Here is a 24,643-nt window from a genome sequence, read left to right as displayed (position 1 = left end):
CATTTCCATTCACAACTTCTTTTATCTCTTGAGCAATGACAATATTAGGAACATCAACATCAACAAAAAAACGTCTGGTAATAAAATTTAATGAGTTTCATAGGCGTCCCGAAGAAAATTTTCTGCTTAAGGTAATAAATTATAATAATTTGTATACAGGGTGTTTCTAAAATAGGGTTCCAAACTTCTGCTGGGTTTATAACTCATTAAAATAAGCCAAAAAGTTCCTATTAACATGTGCCCTAAAACGCACCCTTAGGAAGTTATATACCCTTAAAAGGGCTCAAACAAAACTGTTTTTTTTTCTGTTATTGACAAAACGGTCGCAAATAAATAGAAAAAAATGTATGGGTCTTATATCACTTTTTACGTTAAATACATGGGCTACTCCGTTTTTCGACATGCAAATCATATGCGTCCCATTTAGGTTGGTCAATGGGGTTTTTGGCCCGTAATTTTTTTTAGTTCAATTTTTTTACAATGTTCTCTACAGATTTATAAAATCTTAACAATTTTACGAAAAAATATTATCTTTGTCCAAATCGATATTTCCAATGGTTTTCGAGTAAATTGAGTTTGAAAATTACTCTGCTCTTTAAGTTATTAGGCCAAAAATTACAAAAATCTGTTTACCATGGCAAATAAAAGACTGACGTTGCCACAACGGTTAACAATTTAAGTTATTGATAAACTTGAGCTTTGCAGTGTTTAATTAGTAAAAGTGGTGGGTGGAAAATTTAATTATACAACATTATTGCAACTCATAAAACGGAGTCATATTCAAACACGGAAATGGCAGATATGCACTTTATGTACGGCCGTGCGGCTGGAAATGCATCAGAAGCGAGGCGTCTGTATGCGGCAGCATACCCGAATAGAAGACTTCCTTCTCGACAGGTATTTTAGAAGATCTATCAACGTTTAAGAGAAAATGGTTCGTTCCAACCAAGAGTAAATGATCGTGGCAGAGACAGATTTGTAAGAACACCGGTGATGGAAAAAAATGTATTGGAAGCTGTGCAGGACAATCTAAGGGTTGGTGTAAGAAGTGTCGCACGTATGCATAACATAAGTTTTTCCGTAGTTTGGCGAATTCTTTGCGAACAACTACTTCATCCTTTTCATATCCAGCGTGTTCAAGCTTTAAATCCGAATGACTACGAACCACGTCGGCAGTTCTGCCAATGGTTTTTGCGAAAATCGAGGCGGATTCCGAATTTTGCATCTCTTATTTTGTTTACGGATGAGGCAAGTTTCAGTAAAGATGGTTATGTCAATTTTCATAACGCTCATGAATGGGCTGATGAAAACCCACACAGCATATTTCAGTCCAGACATCAGATTCGGTTTTCCGTCAACGTTTGGGCAGGCATTTTAGGCGATCGGCTAATCGGACCGTTTGTGTTGCCTAATCGATTGAATGGTGAGGATTATTACAATTTTTTAGTTAACGACTTGCCAGGACTTTTGGAAGATGTCCCTTTAATTGAACGCCAAAGCATATGGTTTATGCAGGACGGGGCGCCACCTCATTACCTACATAATGTAAGACAACACTTAAATGAGTTGTATGGAGAAAAATGGATAGGCCGAGGAGGTCCTGTTCCCTGGCCTCCACGTTCCCCTGACCTTAACCCCCTGGACTATTTTTTGTGGGGTCAACATAAGGCAAAGGTTTATAAAATTCCAATTGAGACCATTCAGCAATTACGAGAGGAAATTGAAACCGCGTGCATGGAAATAAGGCAAACACATAGAATTTTCCAAAGAGTTCGCAAATCATTGAAGCGTCGAGCTAGATTATGCATCGAAATGCAAGGTGGTCACTTCGAGCAGTTCTTGTAATTTAACTTATTATTACTAATTTTAATCCCATTATTTTCTATTTCACATTTAGCTATTGTCTGCAGTAGTAATTAGTTCTTTAATTAGTAAGTGTAACTCTAAATTTAAATAGTCTTAGTTTATGTCCTCAATTGTTTATTAAATGATCGGATCCTTCATAACTGCAATTTATTTGAAAAAAAAAACAGTTTTGTTTGAGCCCTTAAGGGCATATAACTTCCTAAGGGTGCGTTTTAGGGCACATGTTAATAGGAACTTTTTGGCTTATTTTAATGAGTTATAAACGCAGCAGAAGTTTGGAACCCTATTTTAGAAACACCATGTATAATGTGTAGAAAATTTCTATTATATGATCATTTGGCCAACAACATATTTTAATTATTTATGTCCTCAAACAATTTTATTATATTGGTGGTAAATTTCGTTTTGTTCAGTTTCAAAAGGTCTCCAAAATGCCATGCTGTGATAATATTAGTAAACAAAATATTCCTCTTATGATTGATAGAAGGTGCCTATAATAAGCTAAAATTGCCCGATTCACGCCAAATTCCACACTGCTGCACTGCTGGGCAATTTATGAACCACTTGTCACCTACTGTGATTTATTGCCCAGAAGCCCAATACAACTGTGCTCGTTTTCCTTTGGCCGCGCTCGCATTCTTCAACTGAGCGTATACATTTCTATCATCTCTACGTTTAGTTCGACCAGACCTGTTTATGAGTATGGCTAATTAAATATGGGAACAAGTTTTTCAAATATTTCAATGCCGAGTTGCTGCTTAGCGACCGAGCCTGGTACATACCTTGAAATTATTGGTTCTTCAATTGACTTCGGAAAAACTATACTAACATTGACTAGTTTTTTCGAATTTTACTAAAAAAAGCTCAAAGGTCTGTCCCTTTTGGACGTTAGATTCTGGTTGGAAATGGTCTATCTCCAAATATGAAAAAAGGTTTGCTCCGGAACTAAATAGCTTTTCTTGCACCTTCCTAATTCCGACGATGAAAAGGCCTTACGTGAATAAATTCTTTTAAATAAAAATCCAGTGACAGAGATTGAGACTTCTGTATGGGGATTTGCTTCCAGCATCTATTCGTGGTGAATTTAATGAAATATTTGCAAATTTTATCGTAACTGCACCGGAGGTCAACGATATTTGCCACAGGTGATAAATACATTTTCTTTATTGGATACTGCAACTGTTGTAGAACGTATCCGCTTATTTTATAACATATTAGCCCGTCTAATTTGAAAGATATACAAGGTGGTCCTAAATTGTTCTCAGATATTTTCATGAGGAATAGTACATAAAAAATAGGGGGGCGAAAATAAGACCGCTATATATATACTCCTTCGAAGCGGTCGATAATAACACTGAAAAAAATATTGTTCATAGTATTAATGAACGGTCGTTATTAACTTATTTTCATTGGCTTAATGAAAATTTGCATCGTCTCAATAAACAATTGCTTATAGACTAATGAACTCGTTCACTGATATTATGAAAGTGTATTCTTTGGCACACTGAAGTCTTCTTCATTGGCTTAATGATTATTTTCATCTTCTCAATCAACAATTGTTTATGGACTGATGAACTCGTTCATTGCTATTATGAAAGTGTATTCTTTGGCACAATGAAGTCCTCTTCAATGAAGTATTTTCATATTACATAATAATAATGAAAACGGTTCATTAGTATTATGCATATCTTCAATTATTACTTCTAAGAAAAAATAAGTCATGAAGTTTTACATTATAACAAAGCCAACAAGTTATCAATGCAATGAATTTGTTCATTAATAACAGCCCCACTCGCAAATCTACAACGGCCAAAATCTAAAAATAGCAATATGTACTCTACTCGCGCGGTTTTCACTCAATCTTCGTCTTGTCAGCTTAGGGGTATACCCGTATGCAAATTGCGACTATATTGTGAGTGTTTAAAAAAATTTTAGGAGGGCACACAGGGACACAGGTAAGAGATAAATTTATTATTATGATATGTAGGTACTTGGAGTTAAAATGTTTCGTTTGTAGCACCTATATACCTATTCCGTTGAACTATACCAACATATATAATTATAAACTAGAAATTTTCGAATTATCCATTTTGAAGTTGAAATAAGGCACCTATAGGTATAGCGGTAATAATCTTGAAACCAGCAAGCATGTTATGCTTTATTTGAAAAGATAACTTTCTAAACTTTCCGAGATTAACAATCCATTTCAAACGTTTTCATAATCTAAATTCCAGTTGTACATTCCGATGCCTAGAATGCAGTCAAAGCTTTCAAAATTTTGCTTCATTTAAAAGACATGTCAATCGGATTCATTCTACTAATAGAGATGATTATTCGGAAGAATCATGTTCAAACAACAGTAGTTTTAGTGAAGAATAAAATTTAATAAATATATCAACAGTTAAGTCATTCCCAAATGACCAAGTTGAAGTAGACTCTGCTGACTCTAGAGATAGACCCATACCCTTGCAACCCGAACCCGAAGAATTGCAATTTAATACTTTTCGGAAAGGAATGACTCAAGCTGCTTCAACGTTTTAACTCTTTCTTCATAAAAATGACAACTTTTCTAGGAAAGATGTAGTTATAATTCAAGAACATGTTAACAAATATCTATTGGAGCCATTATTAAATACGTTCATGGTTTTTGCCAGGTTTTACTTCGAAAAAAATGAACCACACCTCTTCAATGAATTTTGTACTCTATTGTCAAATTGTAGAGATCCATTTCAATCCTTAAAGACAGAATACCTATTATACAAATATTTAAGAACCGAAGATTACATTGACAATCTTAAAGCAGAACAATTTGATACTGTTTGGAAAGCATGTTGGGGATATCGACAGCACTTCATTAAGAACTCAAAAGCAACTTCTGAGATTATTGCGAAATGGCACTTCTACAAAACCCCGGCTGGATATAGGCTGGTAAGAATTGTTGAAGTTGTAGATGTTGTAGATGTGATGTGATGAATTGACTTTTGTTTTAGATTGATATGGATTTCAAGTTAGCGTTCCGTAGTTGTAATGTGGATGGCTTACTGGAACACTTTGATGGAGTTTTGAGAAAAATTTATACTTTTTTGACGACAGAAAACCATGTTAAAGACAAGTCAGTAAAAACTCTACTCGAAAAATTAGAAGACGCCACAATCTCAGAGAGTAAGTCAAATTACATCAGCTAGTCTAATAAGTAATAATCATTTTCCTACATTAGAGCTGTCTTTATTTTTATGTACGTAATCTTATATTACTAATTTTACATGTAGGTACTAAAGCGCTTTAAACAATAATTATTAACTATTTCTATTATTGCCTTTCTAGACGGACGACATGCTGCTGGTATTTGGGCATTACATGGCTACTTAGTTCCAACGACAAAAATTATCAAAAAGGATGTGACGGGGAAAAAAACAACCACCAAATTCACCATCAAAGATTCACAGGAGTCTGTGATTTTTGTCGGCGATAATCTGATTGAAGTCGAAGATAGAATCAATCATCTCAAGCGAACCAAGCAATCACTTCAACCATCAATATACGGTATTGGTAAAAACATTTTCGAAATCGATGAAATTTTCATACATTTTGATGAGATTCGTTTCAAATTTACTAATATTATCCGGGCTCTCGATATTTGCTTCAAATTGATATATCTTTTCGACTTAGAATTCCCTCTCGAGAGTGAAATGTTCTTTAGCTTTCTAGAATTTCATGTTTACAAAATTAAGCCTACTTGTAAATACCCAAAGGTACAAATCTTATGTAGCTATTTAAATACTAGCGAATAAAAAATTCGAAAGTTAATTTTTAGTTATTTTTTACCTTATTATTTGTTACTAAAATTTAAAAACATGAAAGCTCAAATTCATTATGAGAATGAATAGGTTCATTGACTGAATGAAATCCAATACATTAATACAAAGAATACATTCATTGTATCAATGATTCTTTTCATTAGATCGAAAAACGCATTCTTTTATTTGAAGAATTAAGTTCATTGTTTCAATGAACCTTTTCATTGTCTCAATGAACCTTTTCATTAGATCGAAAAACGCATTCTTTTATTTGAAAAAATAAGTTCATTGTCTCAATGATTCTTTTCATTAGATCGAAAAACGCATTCTTTTATTTGAAGAATTAAGTTCATTAATACAGAGAATATATTTCATTAGCTTGATGCAGGAATTCTTTAAATTGAAGAATTGGGAATCATTGAAACAAAGAATCACTTCCATTAGAATAATGAAAATCTTCAGTAGCTTTGTTCATTAACGAAAGAAGGTTACTTTCATCGAGTCAGTGAAGCACTCTTCATTGTAACAATGAATTTCTTCATCGGCTGAAAATCTATAATGAAATTTATTGTTTTAATGAAGTTTTTTGTTGTATTTAGGCACATTTTTGGTTCAGTGAATAACAACCACTCAACAAAAGTAACGTGCGTAAAAGAGCAGTACCTCACGGTGAGTGGTGTGGAAATTTGATTTTTAATAATCTTTCCGCTAAACATGAGATTTGACAACAATGCACAACCCAGTTCCTAATTGTGTATGCGCTGTGACGAAAACGCACCGTTATTTGAGGTTACTCTAGATTGTTCAGCGGCGGGGTACGAAATTTACTAAAAAAAGGTTGAAACGAATTAAGATTTCACGACGGAATTTGCAAAAATAAAATTCGTGTTTCTAAAGGCCAGAGGAAACCTCTGTATAAATATGACCCCCACTCAAAGTTACACTCTATATATGTATATGAAACTGCATTTGTAAAACTTCGTAACATCGAATGTCAAAAATTTTACACATTTTGTAAAATTCCTATAAAACAAATTATTGTATTGCCATTTGAAAATTTAAAATTAAAAAAAAAAATGTTGGGGCTGAAATAGTGACTGCCACCTCCTAAAATTGTTCCTTATGCAGGACATAGAAATATAATATCTGCATCCCCATTTACAAGAATAGATTTTCTTCGGGTAGAAACTGACAGTGGGTTGTATCGGTTAATTTGCAAATTATTAGACAGAAGATACTCGAATTTTACATAATCTGTATTAGTAGGCGGCCATAATAAAGCACCGTACACAGCATCGCACGTTACCTCGCATCAGATCTTGCACCTGAGCCTTGCACTGCAAAATCAAGCTTAGCAATTTTTCAAACCCTCATACAATGCACGCTGAATGAATAAAAGCTAGTAAGCAGTAAAAACATGATGATTTTATTTCCTTAAATATGTATTAAGATGATCCTACGATTAACATGATGACAAAAACTAATGCCGATTCTTCAGTAGTTAAGATTATACTGTCTGTGAATGCAAGATGTGGTGCGTCAATATGGACACTATTGGGCAAAGCTCTGTACGAGGATACAATCGCATTTCAAATTATCATACACAAGAAATACGGCGCGGAGAATAACATTTTCGACTGTTTCAATTTCCGTCGAAGTCCTTTATGGAGCTCTCAGCTATCCGCAGACACTAGAGTCTCAGAAGAAGACACCGCCGCGCCGAAGGCTGATGCTGTCGCCCACGACGCGCTACAGAAATAAAAAATTCATCTCAGTTTTGGATTTCCGAAAATAAAATCTGCGAAAATTGCGACATTGTAACTGGGGAACCGCAATAAAAAATTACAGTTTCACGTCAGGCTATAAGTCCATTTCCCGTTCCAGACGACTACAATTCAAAGTTGGGGAAAATTGAATACAGTTGTCCACATCTAAGGTGGACAACTACAGGACCTCTGTGGACCCATCAAGAAATGGGATCTAACGTTAGCGTTATTGCTACCTTCATTATATAAAGCCTCTACAGATCACAGATTGCACCATTCATTTATAATAAATAATATTTTTATCAATAAATCACAAATTTTTACAACTGGAAAGGTTAAAAATGTTTACAAATTTTTGCGAACACATTACTCCTGGCCTAGACCTAGTCCAATTCTGTCCAATCCCAAGGGTCGTGACAAGCATCGTAAATTCATAAGTACTCGTAGAAGGTCTACACACACTCTAAGAAGCTTCAAAGTTTCCAGGTACTCACAGGATACCTCAAAAATAATGCTACACAAGGCAAAGCCTAAAAAGGCAGTGTTATAGACACAAGAGTAACCATACCTAAAGTATCCTCAAAAACATATTTGGTGCATTCAGGCTCAGTTGAAAGTCTCCAGAAACTGTGCCCTTCCGAGTGTGTACAAGAGTGGAGTTCCAGGAACTTACCTCGCCTCCGATGGACACAATCGGCCAGCGCGACATCCACACTCCCAAGCGTCCGTTGAGGTAGACGTGATGAGGAAAGCGTCCGAAAATCCCAGCTCCGGTAATACACGAGGAACTCAGTAAAATGCCGGTTTTTCCCCATATTAGAGATAATTCTTCAGTGATTGACGGAATAAGACGAGGTGCGATGCGCCGCCGTTTGCTTGGCACAGTGGCGGAAGATGGTGCAGTGGTACAAGCGATACGTCGTTATGGCCGCCTATTTAGACATATTTCTTTAGACGAAAAATACGTAAAGAAATCCACAAAAGGGAAAAGAAGAATTGTAGAAATAAAAGAGACATAAAAACCAAAATATAAAGTAAAGATAAAACAGATCATTTGCAAAAAGCTGGAGCGGAAACAGTCCAAATTTATTAAAAAATTACGAGATGAATAATGTATATCCTTTATTACCTTACACTTTATAAAAGACGACAAAATATACCTTCGATTAATGGCAAAAATACAAGTTCATTTTGTTTTTTATATTATGTATAGGGCATTTTATTCTGAATTGCTTAAAATGTGTTTTTTTTGGCCAGAAACTGGCAAATATCTTCCGAATTCAAAATTATTAAATCATCTAAAAATTTCAAAGGTATATACATGTTATAATAAAAATTATAAAAATGATCATTAAGATAATAAGATAAAAAGTGATGTAATGTTAAAAGAGAGGTATTGATCAAAAGGAAGTTATAAGTATTTGCAATTTTATATCTACATCATTATTCTCAACCAAATTTTAATTATTCTGTTTAATATCTGTTTACTTCAAAATATGTGGACATTTACTTATTCGCTATATTTATATTTTTTATACATTTAACAGTTATTTCAAAAGTATGTATAAATTATTCGATACCTTTAGAATTTACATACGAAATTTAAATTATGCCTACATTAAAATAACAAGTTATTGCTCTGTATATGTAATGTAATATCCATTTTACGATTTTGGTTTGGAATTTATTTATATACCTAGATTAGACCTAAATCTGTGTATACTTATCTAACGAAGTCCTTGACAATTATCAAAATTAAACATACACATACATAAAAAAAATGTAAATTTCCTAGTACTACGTTTGTAAAACGTGTAAAATTAATGATAATGGGTGTTAATTAATACAAATACGTAGAATGCTAAGATATTTTTATCTATTGGTATGAATTGAAAATAAAAAGGACATTTAAACAGTGGATGAGTATAGTCTTTCCCATATCAATTGAAGAACCAAGAGGTTGACAGTATGTACCAGGTTCGGTCGGTGATACAGCAACTCGGCATTGAAATATTTGGAAAACTTGTTTCTATATTTATTTAGCCATACCCATATACAGGTCTGGTTGAATTAAATGTGGAGGTGGTAGAACTATATACGCCTAGTTGAAGAATGCGCGCGCGGGCAAACGGCGTACACAGACAGCCGAACTGCGCTACTGGGCAATAAATATCAGCTGTTGACAAGTGGCTGACATATTGCCTAGCAGTGCAGTGTAGCAATGCGGAATTTAGTGTGATTCAGGTAATTATTACAGGCACATTCTATTAATCATTGATATTACAACTGCGAAGGGAGAAATAATATTATTACAACATGGCATTTTGGAGACCTTTTGAAACGGAACAAAACGAAATTTACCGTCAATATGATAAAACTTTTTGAGGACATAAATAATTAAAATATGTTATTGGCCAAATGAACATATAGAAATTTTCTACACATTATATGCAAATTATTATAATTTTTTACCTTTAGCAGAAAACTTTTTTAGGGGCGCCTATGAAAGACATTAAATTTTATTGCCAGGCGTTTTTTTACAAGTTCAACTGACTTCGGAAAAACTATACTATCATGTTAAATTCACTATTCTTAGAACATCGATGACAGAACCAGCCGATATAAAATGATGTGCATTAATTCAGTGCATTTTTTAAAAATTTACTTGATATCAAATTGTGTTCCGGGGAACCCTGGAGTTCTCCACAACCTTTCTGGGGGTTCCGCAACTCTGTCAAAAATTCAAAATTTTGAAATTAACAATGTCGATACTACAACATTCAAAAAAATGTACTTATACTCTTACTTGAAACTAGTATTTATAAATACATTATATAATCAGTAAAAAATGTGTTTTTCTTTTAGGTACTGAAATAAACATTAAATATAATGGTTAGAGGTAATTAGTATACTGGTTATCATTATAATTTATTTTTTTTTTAATATTAGACTAGTAGTAGTAGTAGTAAAGGGGCGGCCTCAGCCTGGCAATTAGGCCACAAGTGGGCCCTTTTTGCCTACCCAGCCGTCCCATCACCTAACCACTCTCTGCCTCTGACCCTCCTCGAACCTACCCGACGCCCTAATGAACGCCAGGATTTTGGTCCATGGAAGGTCTCTCACCTCAACCCCTTGCAGCTCTTCAGCACCAAAGACTTTATGTCTTATTCTCCCAAAGGCTGCACACTGTCCCAGAAGGTGGACAGGGGTGTCCTCCCCTTCGCCACATTTCGGGCATAGAGGGTCCTCCTCAATTCGTATTAAGCTTAAATGCCTCCTAAGTCTGCAGTGGCCTGTCAGAACCCCCACCATTTGGTTTAGGGCTCTTCGACTGAGGCTCAGCAGCCATCTTGTCTTGGATTTGCTAGGTCCATGTATAAAACTATGGGCCTGCCTGCATCCTCTACTTCTCCTCCAATCCAGACCTAAAGTTTGATAGGTCCACTTATTGAGGGCCCCATTAATGCTGCCTGATACCTAAGATTGGTTCAGGTCCCTGTCCAGGTCCCCTGGACCCAAGACGAGCTAATTGATCCGCCCTCTCGTTACCAGGGATGCCCCTATGGCCTGGGACCCAAACCAACTCTACTTCTTTTCGTCTGGCCAATGAATCTAGAGCGTCTCCACATTCTTGGACAAGGGCAGACCTAGTCCTCGGGGAGCTAACCGCTCTGAGCGCGGCTTGACTGTCGGAGCAGATAAAAATCTTCTCCTCTGCACAATTCCTTACCTCCTCCTTGCTTGCTACCATCAAAATAGCTAATATTAGGCCGGGTACTTTGAGTCTCGGTTAAAGCTTGATTAACTGATCAAGCGATTAGACTGTACATAATACTGATTTATTTTATAATTTATAATCACAGTCTAATCGCCTGATTTTAGACTAACTTAGTTTATTCGGTATGCCATCAATTAGTACGATTAGCTAATAATAAACAAGAGAAATACCTTTGTTATGGAACAAAAAAAATTTTGTGTGTATAATTCAGTTCCGACTGTGGCTTTTCCGGACGACAAATGTAAAATGTTTAAGTTATGTGAATTGAATTACATTTGCATCGGCTAGGAAAATCGTAAAAAATAAACAAAATAGTCATCAAATAGTACAAAAAAAAATGTTTTATTTTCAACAAAATCACGTAAAGGTAAAGGTGGCATAAAATTTCATATTGTAATGGAGGAATATTATTATTAATAAAATGCAGAAAGCGATAAAATTGTAATAAACTTCCCGTTATCATCAATCTACCCGTATCTCCCTCCTTATATTTGATACAACGACCAATTAATCTCTAAATAATTTCATTTTTAATCCACACTTCGTTTAATGAAGTTACTTTTGCTTTATCGCTAAGTGCCTTACTTGCTTAATTACTTGCCCCATAGCTTATAGAACAAAAATAGACAAAAATATAAAGAAAAATTGTAAAATTACAAATTGTGTTAAATTGGATTTAAACACAACTTATAACAATCGTAGCATCAAAACATAATCTAGGAGGTATTATTTTTATAGATATTTTTTTATGTCTGTTAAAAAATCATAAGTAACAGAAACAATGAAATAGAATAATTTATTTTTGTCGATATCACAAAACGACAGCAAGGTTACAATGTCGAAATACGAAAGATTAAAATACATACGTAAATTTTTTAACACTCCAGTAAACATCTCGGCGTAAACCAAAGAACCGTCCAGTACAGTTTTATTGCCCCACTTTATCACTCATTAATGGAACAGACACGGTAAGCATTACGCTACACAACAGAAGCAGATTCACTGTCTTGTAAGCATGGCGAAGTTTATCACATGTTTCAACATAATTCTACATAGATTTTGTTAACTCGGCTTTATTCACACGTTTAAAGAAGCGAATCTACAACGTGACACAAATAAAGACGATAAAAACAGCGTTCGTTTTACCGACGTAGTTTGTGCGTAGGTCATTGATATCCGGAGACAGAGGTATCTATTAAAATATCGATGTGTATAGTAGTAGTAGCAGTGATAACAGTCCATCGCTTACTGATATACTTAAAAAATGTGGGATCAACTTTTTCATCGAAGTATCTTGTTTTCAGAGCAGAGGCGGCTTAGTAAAATTTATCAACAATAAATTTACTAGTTTCCAAAAATTTTTTATAAAACCGATATCTTTTTTCGAAATACATATTACTGCCAAAAACTTGACACAACTTTGGCAAATTGTTAAATTCATCGACGGAAGTGTTCCTCTATTAAACTTTTAATAAAAAGTTTTTAAACTAATTATTATTATTAGTATGTATCTATCATTCGCTGAAATTTATTAGTACACAATTAATATCAGTTACTTATCAAATCCATCAGTCTCGGGTTCCGACGTAAAGAAAATGGTACCCATCAGTTTACGTTATTATACTGTTAATCATTTGTTAATTGTATCCTGCTTACCATTAAAATTTGATATTAAAATTTTAAATACTGCACTAAAAGACAATTATTATAAAAGAAATTATGTTGGTTAAAATATAAATTACTTATATTAACTTAATATTATCATTATATTAAAAAAAAAACTTTATGGAAATAGTTTATAATATAATTTTAGACTAAGAAAGAAAACTGTTGAAACACATATACATACCACCCAGTACATCGTTTTGACTAAAGTTTTAAGACTATGCCATAATAGTCCAAACAAGTGTGCCAAATTTTAACGCGATCGAATTAAAAGGATAATGAAGTTATTAATTAAATTAGTTTTATTTTTGACAACTTTGAAGGCCTGTAACTCAAAAACCAAAAAATTTTTATTTAACTTTTTTCATAGATCGTATTTATTTATCGTCGTGAATATACAGTCAAACGTTGGGGGTGAAATTTGCGGGCACCCTGTATACAAATGTCAATGAAAATTTGTGTCTAGTCATTTCTGATTGAGTGCAATAATTCATGGAACTTTTTCCCGATAAATATTAATATTATAAACCTAAACTACAAATATTTAACTCTGACAGCCTGACAGCTAACACCGTTGTGGCGTGAGTGTCTTTTATTAGCAAACGGGTACTAGATTTCATAATGATTTACATTGTTTATGCTAAATATATTTGAACGGAAAATAATTGGGTTAAATTTGATAAATGCACTGTAAAAAAATTGAACTTATTTTCACACAATTTCACTCAACATCAAATTTCAAATCAATTTCTGTCCACACCCGATTGTGTGAAATTTTCCTCTATAATGAGTACAACTAGTATTTTATGAGTGAAATTATCAGTTTTAGTTCAAATATTATCAAAAATATGTAAAATTATCAAAATGCCTATAGTCTGTTTGGAAATGAAAGAGAGTAATAAAACCCCGAGATAGGAACCGGCCATGGGCGTGCTAATATTTCGTTTCAGGTAATTATTGGGTAACACTAATGCTAACAGGTAATGGGTGTACATTAGTATATTTTACTGGATACATCATAGGGCAGGAGCCAGTGTATTGTGACAGATCAATCCAGTCTTAGAGCTGAATATACGAAGACGTGCTAGTGCAGTAGAGTAAAATTCGACTTGTGTTTAGTGACTATTGTGCCAGTGGATATAATATTGTTTGGGTAAAATGTCGAGCTTATCAGATTACGTACCTGCTAAACGCGTGAAAAGATGTGCGCTGTCTCAGAATGAGAAGATTATTATATTAAATGTATTTAATGCATTGAAACACCAAAATCCTACCAACAGTGTTGACGACATCGTGGAAAAGTGTTCCAAAATGACAGGGATTGGAAAATCGACTATCTACAGACTTTTAAAGGAAACAAAAAATGAACAAGATACTGTAAATCCCCCAAAATCATCTACAGGGAGGTCAAAAGTCGTTATAGATGATTTCTTCAAAAATGTCATTCGCAGAAAAGTACACTCATTTTATTTTAAAAAAGAAATACCAACGCTAAACAAAATTTTAAGTGAACTTTCAGAGGACAACGATTTGCCAAAAATCAGTAGAAGCAAATTATGGGCCGTCTTACGAGAGTTGAATTTTTGCTGGGAAAAGCAGAACAGGAAGTCAGTTCTTATCGATAAAGATGAAATTATTTGTTGGCGAAGATCCTACTTAAGATCAATTAGAAAATTCCGTGACGAAGGGAGGAATATTTATTATCTAGACGAAACTTGGGTCAACGAGGGATATACTGTAACAAAAGTATGGCAAGATAAAAATGTAAAAAGTTTTCGACAAGCATTTTTGGATGGACTTTCAACAGGGTTCAAGGCACCTTCAGGTAAAGGGCGAAGATTAATAGTGACACATATAGGTAGTGCCAGTGGTTTTGTAGATGGCGGTTTACTTTTATTTGAATCTAAAAATACAGGTGACTATCACGAAGACATGAACGCAGATGTTTTCGAAGAGTATTTTACACAGATGTTGGATCTTATTCCTCCGGGGTCTGTAATTGTCATGGATAATGCCAGTTACCATTCACGGCAGACCGAGCGGACGCCTACGACTGCTTGGAGGAAAGCCGATATAATTCAATGGTTATCCGGAAAAAACATTTCTTTTGAAACAAATATGGTGAAAAAGGAACTTTTGACACTTGTCAATCTTAATAAAGATCAGAAAAAATATGTTATCGATGAAATGGCAACAAATCGCCAAATAACGGTACTACGGTTACCACCTTATCACTGTGAACTTAACCCAATCGAATTAGTCTGGGCGCAGGTAAAAGGAGATGTAGCGCGAAATAATACGACGTTTAAATTAAGTGACGTGAAAATTTTGTTAAAAAATTCCTTGGAACGAGTAACTGCAGATAACTGGCAAAGATGTATACATCATGTACAAAAAGAAGAGGAGAAAATGTGGGAACTCGATAATTTAATTGACGTTACTGTGGAACCTATCGTTATCAATCTAGGAGACGAAGATAATTCATCAGAATATTCAGAGGATGAATTTTAATATACCTACTTTTTTATTTTCTTTATTGTACATTTATACAACACTACATTTACTCACCATAATTTGAATTTTCAAAATACATATATTTTTGTGTGGAATAAAAGTCTATTCATTAAATTTAAATAAATATTTTGATAATAATATTGAATAATTTTATTTGAATTACTAAAAACCCTCTTAACCCGGTTATGATGCTTAAAGTAGCCTCATGTTTTGAAATGCTGTTTTTATATTGTTTACTTATAAGAGAAATGGACCGAGAAATTGAAGCGGCATAGACAAAGACGGATTGTCGGGGATTAAATTTTAGCTACCTGCTACAATTTAGTACAGTCCGATCGCACAAAGTTTTTTTAAAAGTACACCTCATCTATACCGAAAATGCATAATATAAAAATATTGAATATAAGCACCAGTACTACATTTATTTACGATTTGCATACATACTAAGCTTTTATTACTCTCTTTCATTTCTAAACAGACTTATAATATTCACTGAAAATGTACTCAATAATTTCAGTCAATGGTCAATGGATTCACTCCATACTTTCTTGCTTTCACTCGATATAGTTCAATGTACCTACATAACTACCCGTTTCACAAATAAAATAATTTTTTTTGTTTTCACTACATTTGATGTAAATATACGAATAAAGGTGGGAAATTTACATAACCTGATGTGGCTCCACCAATCAGATTAATTATATGATCACCTGGTGTAGTGTTACCGCGCTTGTGTAGAAAACTGTGCTAATTGTTGTTGAGTAGGCATGTTTACATTCATTTGTGGCGTAATAATATAGCATAGTGTTTTAACTACCTAAATATATTATAAATAAATACTGAGGTAAGTAAATAATATGACGCGTGTAAATTATAAAAATCTCTGGGTATATTTTCGTTTAAAGTCATTGAAGAATAGGTATGAGAAACATCAATAATAAACATTACTGAACTTTGCCTGAACTTTACACATAGACATCCCGATTGTAGCTTACTATTTAAGACCTACTTATTTTACTTCCACTATATTTTGTTTTCAGTTTAATGTTCTCAATAAGTGGTTATTGCTCTCGAAATGGTTCAAAGATTCCACCTCAAGATGAATCTGGACGCGAGATCCAGAAAAAATCATATTTATAGAATACCTGATACGCTTGAGGTAAGAACCTGAAACATAAATTTGACAAGAATACATGAATGATGGTTATTTTTTTTTCTACAGCGGTGTAAAAATTCAACAAAAATATATCAGGTATTCTAAACAACCCCATATAAGGAATCGATTTGTTTTCATGGCGAATTCGTTTCTGGACATCCTGTATACTCACCAATAGGTACTTATATTTATGTTCATTTATATTATATTTATACAGGGTGATTCAGTCATAATGTCATTAATTTTAACCACGTATTCAGAAGGCTTAATAAAAACAGAAAATCGAAGAAAAATTTTTTCTCGACCGTTTAAAAAGGAAGCAAACTCCTACTAATTCGGCGGCATACTTCGCATCACATTTTCTGACTGGTAACGCGTTGGCGAAGCACAGAGCGTTCGATCGTTGAAGAGAAACAGCTGATTTTCTCAGTCGTCTTGAATTTTTCAATTGGCTTCAAAATTTTAAAAGTGCAGCAGATCCCAACTTTGTTAATAAAGTACTATGATCGGATGAGTGTTGTTTTAGCCGTACTGGCATTTTAAATAGAAAAGCAATAAGTCACTAGGTATACATACTACAAACTCAATAATTAATTGAAAGTAATACTAAAAACACAATCATATTCAATTATGTTTTGTTAACAATATTAAAAATACTGTGTAATAAACTAATACTCGAAAAAAATTATTATCCTTACACATTTGTTTTTATTGACAAATAAGTAATACTTGTTAATATTTAAAATGGAAAAAAATATCTTATTCATTCATGAGTGTAGGTAAAAAGATCTGTTTATTACTGTCGTTCACTACGTATTAAAAACGTGGTAAAAACTAGGTTAGTGACGGATAATACGGTAGATCGAGATTTATTCTCGATAAACCTTTATGGGTCAGCGGTCAGGGGCGGTCCGAAAAGGGGTTTAAATAATGATTTGACAAATTGTTTTTGTCGGCGTAAATGTGCGTTATAAATTTTTTTAATATGAATATTCTACTCACTTTTCCCTATTTTCTCTTAAAATTAATCCAATTAGGTAAGTACATCAAGATTAATTATATTATGTCAAAATGTATGGCGAAGAAATATTGAGCATACATTTTCCAAACAAAAATGTAACTTATTACGATCCTGTTCAGATGTTGATAAATTCAGAGAAATCATAAATTTATATTCCAGATAAGATAGGATATTTAAATAAGTATAAATTGCGTTAATATTTTTCAACATTTATTCAGCTGTGGTCTTTATTAGAATAAATTTTATTAAAACAAATGATGCTAGATAAAAACCAACCAGTTTTTAGCCATTCCAATAATAAGGTTCGATTTAAACTCATATCATTTCATCTGTGTTTCATCGTACCACCTTCAGAACAATAATAAAAATAACATTGGGTAATTTTTTGTAAAAGAGGTATATGTAGGAGGTGTGCCCTCAAATACTGTTATCAATTTCTTAATCTAAAAGATATAAACTAAATATATAAACGTATCATCGGAATTATAAACTCCTGTATATTTAATGATATCACTCAGGATGAATTAAGGTATCTATGGAAACGATGCTTATCAACCTTGAATCAATATCAAAGTTGTTGATTTTGTAATAATGAGTGATTTGTAGTAAAGTTATCTACTAGTTCAAATATGAATTAAAGTATAAAATTTTTAACTATGTTTAGAATTATGAAAAGATTTACCTTCGTTGCAGCTATTCCTAAAGGCTCTATGATCTTTCAAAGATTGAATATGAAAAATGGTTTTAATTAATTACCCAAACCAACATTCTTCTAACCTGCCATACTCGCAGAGAGTGTGCCTAATTCCCCTCTATAATATAGCTGATATACAACTGTCCAACCACGGGGATCGAACTCGCGCCAGTGGCAACATCGATTCAAGCGCTGATGCTCGGCCACAGACCGATCCAACACTATATAACGTTAAAATCTGTAATTGGCATTAAGTATCAATTGTAAAAGCAAGAATAACAAACGTTTTCCGCAGAGATCAAATTGTCATTTATCTGACTAACTCATCTTTATTCCGTAGTTAGAGCTGCTAAATAGATTTAACTTTAAAAAGTTCGGGTCTACTTTTTGTGTATGAACCGTTGTCTGCGTCCTCGACTGCCCGGACATCCTGAGTAGTATTTACTTACTAATATTCCTAGTGTTCAAACTCGCTCAACTGTATTATTTTATTTGTAAACTCCGAGAACAAACATTCTAAAATATTCTCCAATTTACCAAATGTGTACAAATTATACAGGGTTAGTCAAAAGTATGGGAACCCCAAAAATCTCAGCGGGAAAGAATTTAAGAATTTTTAGGATAAATGGTCAAGATTCAAGGTCATATCAAGATCATGTCGTGTTTTTTTTAATGACGACCCTCCTTTTCGAGCCCGCAAATAGAAAGAGCAGAAAATTCCGCATCCGAATATGACATTGACCGTGACCTCAGAGTCAATAGTCAAGGTCAGTGCAGGGTCAAATGTTGATTTTTACTGTAATTTTTATTTTTAACAACGGAATTAGAGGAAGTGACAGTCTTTGAGTGACCTTAATCTTGAGGTCGAGGTCGAAAGAACATGTCAGGGTCATATCGATTTCTGGACCCCTTATTTCAACGCTAGAAATAAGAGAGCGTAGAATTCTACATGTTATTATGATCTTAAACGTGACCTTAAGGTTAATGGTCAAGGTCAGGTAGAGGGTAGAGGACAAGTGATTGGTACGGCTGTCATTTTTTATTTTCGAAAATGGTATAGAAGGGTCACAATTTTTTAGATCAACGTCACTAAGCAGTACCATCAGGTATCTACTCACAAATTGTCACTCCCTCTGATTCCGTAGTTAAAAATAAAAAAATTACAGTGAAAATTAACATTTGAGCTTGAATTGACCTTGACGGTCAATGTTATATTCGGATGCAGAATTTTCTGCTTTTCCCATTTCAGGGGTCGAAAAGGAGAGTCGCCATTTGAAAATACCGACTTGATCTTGATATAACCTTGAACCTTGACCTTAACCTCAAGGTCAAGATTACCATCGGATACGCCGTGAAAAATACTGAGACTTTTATTCTCACCATTTATCCCGAAAATGCTTTCCCGCTGAGATTTTTGGGGGTTTCCATACTTTTGATTAACCCTGTATATATTATCATATCAACTTTGATATTTTAAAATATACCGTTAGTACTATAAGGTGATGTATTATAGAATTTAGAATTATAACCTGTCCATCATTTTGTATGTTACAATTTAGTTTATTTTTAATATTTTATTTATCTTTAGTTATTTTGTGTTCGTTTTCTAGTTATGTAATTAAGCTTGTATTTTCAAATATGTTTTTCATTTATTATGCTTTTTCATATAACATTGTATTGTTTCTATTGCCCTTTAATTGAATTTGTATCTGTCTGGGCAGCTATAGCTCAAATAAATAAATAAGTAAATAAATAAATTAATGAAAAATCGTTTAATTTAAAATACACAAGTAAATCGTTATGATTTATCATAAGCATATAAATAACAAAGAATATTTAGTTAAAAGTTTATCTAATTTCGTTAAATTTTCACCTAGAATTTATTATGGTAATGAACACCACATTAATTACAACTGTTCAAGTCATTAAATCTACATTTTTACTATGTTATTAGAAATATTTTACACACCATTGTATTTTTGGTTTGATGTTGAGTTTTCAATTTCAAAATCCTATTTAAAATAATGCAATTATTAATTGGATGCCTCTAAAAATATAAAAATTAATAATTTTTTTCATATTGTCCAAAACTGTATTTGTGTTACTTAATATTTTTGTTTCGTTATTGACCATTCATAAAATTTTTAAATTTATGAATTGTACTCCACAAACAAGTTTTTATATCAACAACAGAAGCTTTATTTCTATTTTCAATAAATAAATCAGTGTGAGCGCTGGAGATAAACAGTGTTGCAATACACTTCGAGTATAAATACTTTAGTATTCGTAGTAAATAATTTTCAACACCCACATCAAGCTATATGTATTTTATTCATGTGCTAAAAACTGGAATTACGATATTTAGAAGCGTCTTGATGGACTCTGGCACATATTTTCACTTGAAAAAAATTTCGTTACACATACATAATGTGTTGTTGGAGGTGATTAAAAATACTTGCCTTATCTAAACACTAACAATAAAATACATATTACCAATGATAAATTTTAATCAAGTTATTTATTGACTATTCTTAGCATACAATACACCGGATGGAGAACAGTACCTATTGATACAAATATTTCCTAAACGAAGTTTCATGACACTTTCTCGGATAGGTCGATTTTCTGCTTAAAAAAAAACATTTTTCATATTTTATAACAAGTGATAATAAGTAGAAATCATGAAAATCGTTCTAGATTAATAAATGCAGAAACATTGAAGCGAATAAGATGAGAATAATTTAACAGGTTCAGAAATATAACAAAACGATGATAACATTTAATTAGTATTAGTTTTGTTAAATTGTTTCAAAATTTGTTTTAAACACTTTGTGTTGTAATAAATCTAACAAGTTGTATTGACACTGGCCATGACCAACCTATTTGATTGTCAGGTGTCAGGTTCAATTACTCTTTTTTTTTTGGAGCAAAGGATTATTATTTATTTATTTTCTTTTCAGTGTAGTAGAAATACCCATTCAAATAAAAAGAGTTGTTATCATTTTCGAGATACAGGATGTTACACATTTTAATAATCGATTTTTTAAAATTACAAAACGCGGTTGAAACGATTTCGTTCAAATTTGACATACAACTTTAATTTTTAATTGTCCATAATCCACATTGTATATGCATTATAGATTTGTTACATACAAGGGTGTAATTTGACGTACGGTTGCAGAAATTATTTCTTCCAATTTTTTTATGTTTCAAACTACATCATCAAAGACTCACTATTATGATGGAATACTAGAGGTTTAACTATACATTTTAGTTGAATGTTGCTAAATAAATGATAAAATGTCAGTCCATACCCAAATAATTATTCCAAAGTGTTAAAAACATCAAATTATTTTTTAAATAAAAATAATTATTATTGAAATAATTACATCTTCAATTAATGAAATGAAGTATTTACATGACTTCACTTAATAAATTTTTATTAATTTTGTACATCTTTACTATAAGAACTTATTTCATATTTGAGTTACATAAAACATTTTTTTTTCGATATCTGCGGCATCAGATATATAAAACTTACGATAAAAAAGAAAGAATTCAGTATTTGACAATAATTCAAGTATTACCTCTAAATAATTTTTGGAAAAATAATTATTTCGCAAATAAAAGGTAAAACAGATATTTACGTGCAGTGCAATCGCAAAATGATTAATAATAAATATCCAAATAAAACAAACATCCTGTCATTAATCCTGTCCTTGAGTGTTACGTGTTGTTGTATTTAGCAAAGCGGATATAAATACAAACAGATACTACCTATCCCTCAATTTTAACAAATACGAACCCACCTTTTTCTAGTATTGGATAGAATGCTTCGTCCTCGGCAATAAAAATGTGCCAGACTATTCGCAACGGTAAATATTTATCAGCAATTCACTAAAATAGATTTCATAGAAAGTGTGTCATTTTTAAATATATACGGCATCCTAAAATTCGACAATAACAAAACAGTTAAATCGTGAATTCTATAAGTTCCTATATCTATACAAGAAACACTGTATATTTTATCTTTTCGACAGAAATATTGCTATTTGTTTGCTAATGTTTAATTTTTCAAGAAAAAAAAAACATTTTCAATTTAATTATTCTGTAGGTATTTTATAAAAATAAAAATGGAACTTACATAGGTGTAGGTATTAACTTTTCACAACTATTCACACAGATATTGCAAAAGAAACAGAAAACAAACTATAAAAAAATATATATATAAATAGCAAAACAAAATATAATTTATCCCACTACAGAGAATAGTATGTTTTACAACAGGGGATGAAGAAAGTGTTTCACCTCGAGGACCGTTACCGTCGTGATATTCGTGTTGATCGACCCCAAAAACCCCGAGGTAACGAATTTCGGCCAAGTTTATAACAAATTTCCACAAAACTCCAGGAGATGACGTGGAAACCGGCCACCCTGGGCACTAGGTACCTCGGAGGCCGTCGCCGTCGTGATATTCGTGTTGAGCGACCCCAAAAATCCTGAGGTAACGAGTTTCGGCTAAGTTTATAACGAATTTCTACAAAACTCCAGGAGACGACGTAGAAACCGGCCACCCTGACCACTAGGTACCTCAGAGACCGTTGCCGTCGTGATATTCGTGTTCAGCGACCCCAAGAACCCCCGAGTAGTAAAATTGAACTCATTTCCGTCAATATTTTCCGAGTTGTAAATTTTTCATATTTTAACTCTTCAAGATGCAATTCTAAAAATGCATTTTTCTTATGCACCGATGCAATTTTCATTTCTCATTGATCATATAAGGGTCACAAACTTTCTGGACGCTCTAACGAATCGAATGCAAAAAACCGCATCACAATCCATTTTACTGCACAGATTTCAGGCCGTTTTTAGTGCTTTATTTCCTCGACGATATCGTAAGATTGAGGCATCCTTGTTGGATCCTACATAAGTTGACAAACGCTCACAAAAATGCTCCTGTCGATGGATTTAAAGAAATGCTCAAGAAATACAATCGCGGTACTTCAAAACACGTTTATGACATCCTAACAGGTGATGGACCTTTCCGTATGAGCCAGAAAGTAAACAGCAGTCGACTATGTGGATCTTTCAAGATGGGCCAAATCCAACAAAAGTTGTTCGCGCACGAAGCACTTCTAAGCAAATATTAGTCTGTGTTTTCGGAAAAATCGGACATGTGCCATCATAGCAACATCGGACGCACATTTCTGAATGGTACACAACTATTTGTTTGCCGGAAGTCTTCGGAAAAATAAGGGAAACCAACAGCCGAAGACGCATTATTCTCCACCAAGACAATGCGGACCTCTCACACATCGACTCAAACAAGAGACTTTTTGAGAACTGAAAAAGTCGAATTGATGAGTCATCTGCCGTACAGCCCTGATTTGGCACTCAATGACGTTTTTTATTCACGCACATCAAAAATAAATTAGGAGGTCAACGTTTTTCGACGCCTGAAGAAGCGGTTAATCCGTTCAAAATGCATGTTTTGGAGGTAGCTCAATCAGCATGATAGTACTTCAAGCGCTTGCAAAAGAGTATGGAGAATATTTTGAAAAACAATAAACCCATATACAATGATTAATTTCTTTTTTTGTTCTCTATTCTCAAAATATAAATAATAAAACCTCAATTTGATTACTGTTCGACAATATTATTTATGGCTATAGATACCTACTGATTTAAATAAGTTACAACTGTTAACAAACCAAATGCATGTGATTCCTTCTTGGTTGCTCAAGATATATACAGTACAATAAGAGTGCAATATGCTGTTCTGGTTGCCTATTAGAGTTTATATAAAATTTAAACCCAATATATTCGCATACATTTTTAAATAATCTGTAATCGTAGTTATGACATCACTACTATTATACAAGGTAAATAATTAATTTAGACTTGGTTTGTCCAAATTCAATGTAAACAAAGAAAAAAATTTTTGACCGGGGAGTGGTGAGATACAATAAAGTGCTATTTGACAATTGGCGAGATATAACCTACAAAGCATGCCATATCTATAAATGCCATTGCTCTTTTTATTGTAGAAATTAAATAATAAACTATTACATATAGAAAAAAATAGCCGTTGGAAGTATTTTTTATTAAATACCATTTATTTACTCGTTGGAATTAAAAACTTTTATGGATATTAGCCATGTATGAACATTAATTGCTAAAGATAGTTGACATTACTCGAGGTGTCTAACGTTTCACGTTTCAGATGACTGGATAGGTAATTTTCAAAAATTTATTGATTTTTATTGATGTTCAAGTTCACTTGTTTTTTCAGGTACCAAACTAGCGGTTTATGCCTTGAGAACTTAAGAGAAACTGGCTACTTCCAGCTCGATTTTTACTTTTATTGAACTGAACAACAAATGAAG

The 24,643-nt window shown here is 33.1% G+C and overlaps 1 protein-coding gene across 4 annotated transcripts in view; it reads right to left on the bottom strand.

Moving 5' to 3' along the window:
• The window catches only part of LOC108906939 (growth factor receptor-bound protein 14), a 700,528-nt gene that overhangs the window by 583,412 nt on the left and 92,473 nt on the right, over nt 1–24,643 (bottom strand). Inside the window, exon 1 of one of the 4 annotated variants that reach the window (XM_018710386.2) lies at nt 12,074–12,356. The exons of the other annotated variants lie outside the window; for them this stretch is intronic. Coding sequence (XP_018565902.1) covers nt 12,074–12,101 — 28 coding nt within the window. The 5' untranslated portion in view covers nt 12,102–12,356. Of the gene's footprint in view, nt 1–12,073; nt 12,357–24,643 lie in introns of those variants that run through there. 4 annotated transcript variants of the gene reach the window in all.

Source organism: Anoplophora glabripennis, unplaced genomic scaffold (genome assembly GCF_000390285.2).
Source record: "Anoplophora glabripennis isolate ALB-LARVAE unplaced genomic scaffold, Agla_2.0 scaffold244, whole genome shotgun sequence".
Classification (NCBI taxonomy): Eukaryota; Metazoa; Arthropoda; class Insecta; order Coleoptera; family Cerambycidae; genus Anoplophora; species Anoplophora glabripennis.
Note: the sequence above shows the minus strand (reverse complement) of the source record. Positions and strands in the feature narration are given on the sequence as shown.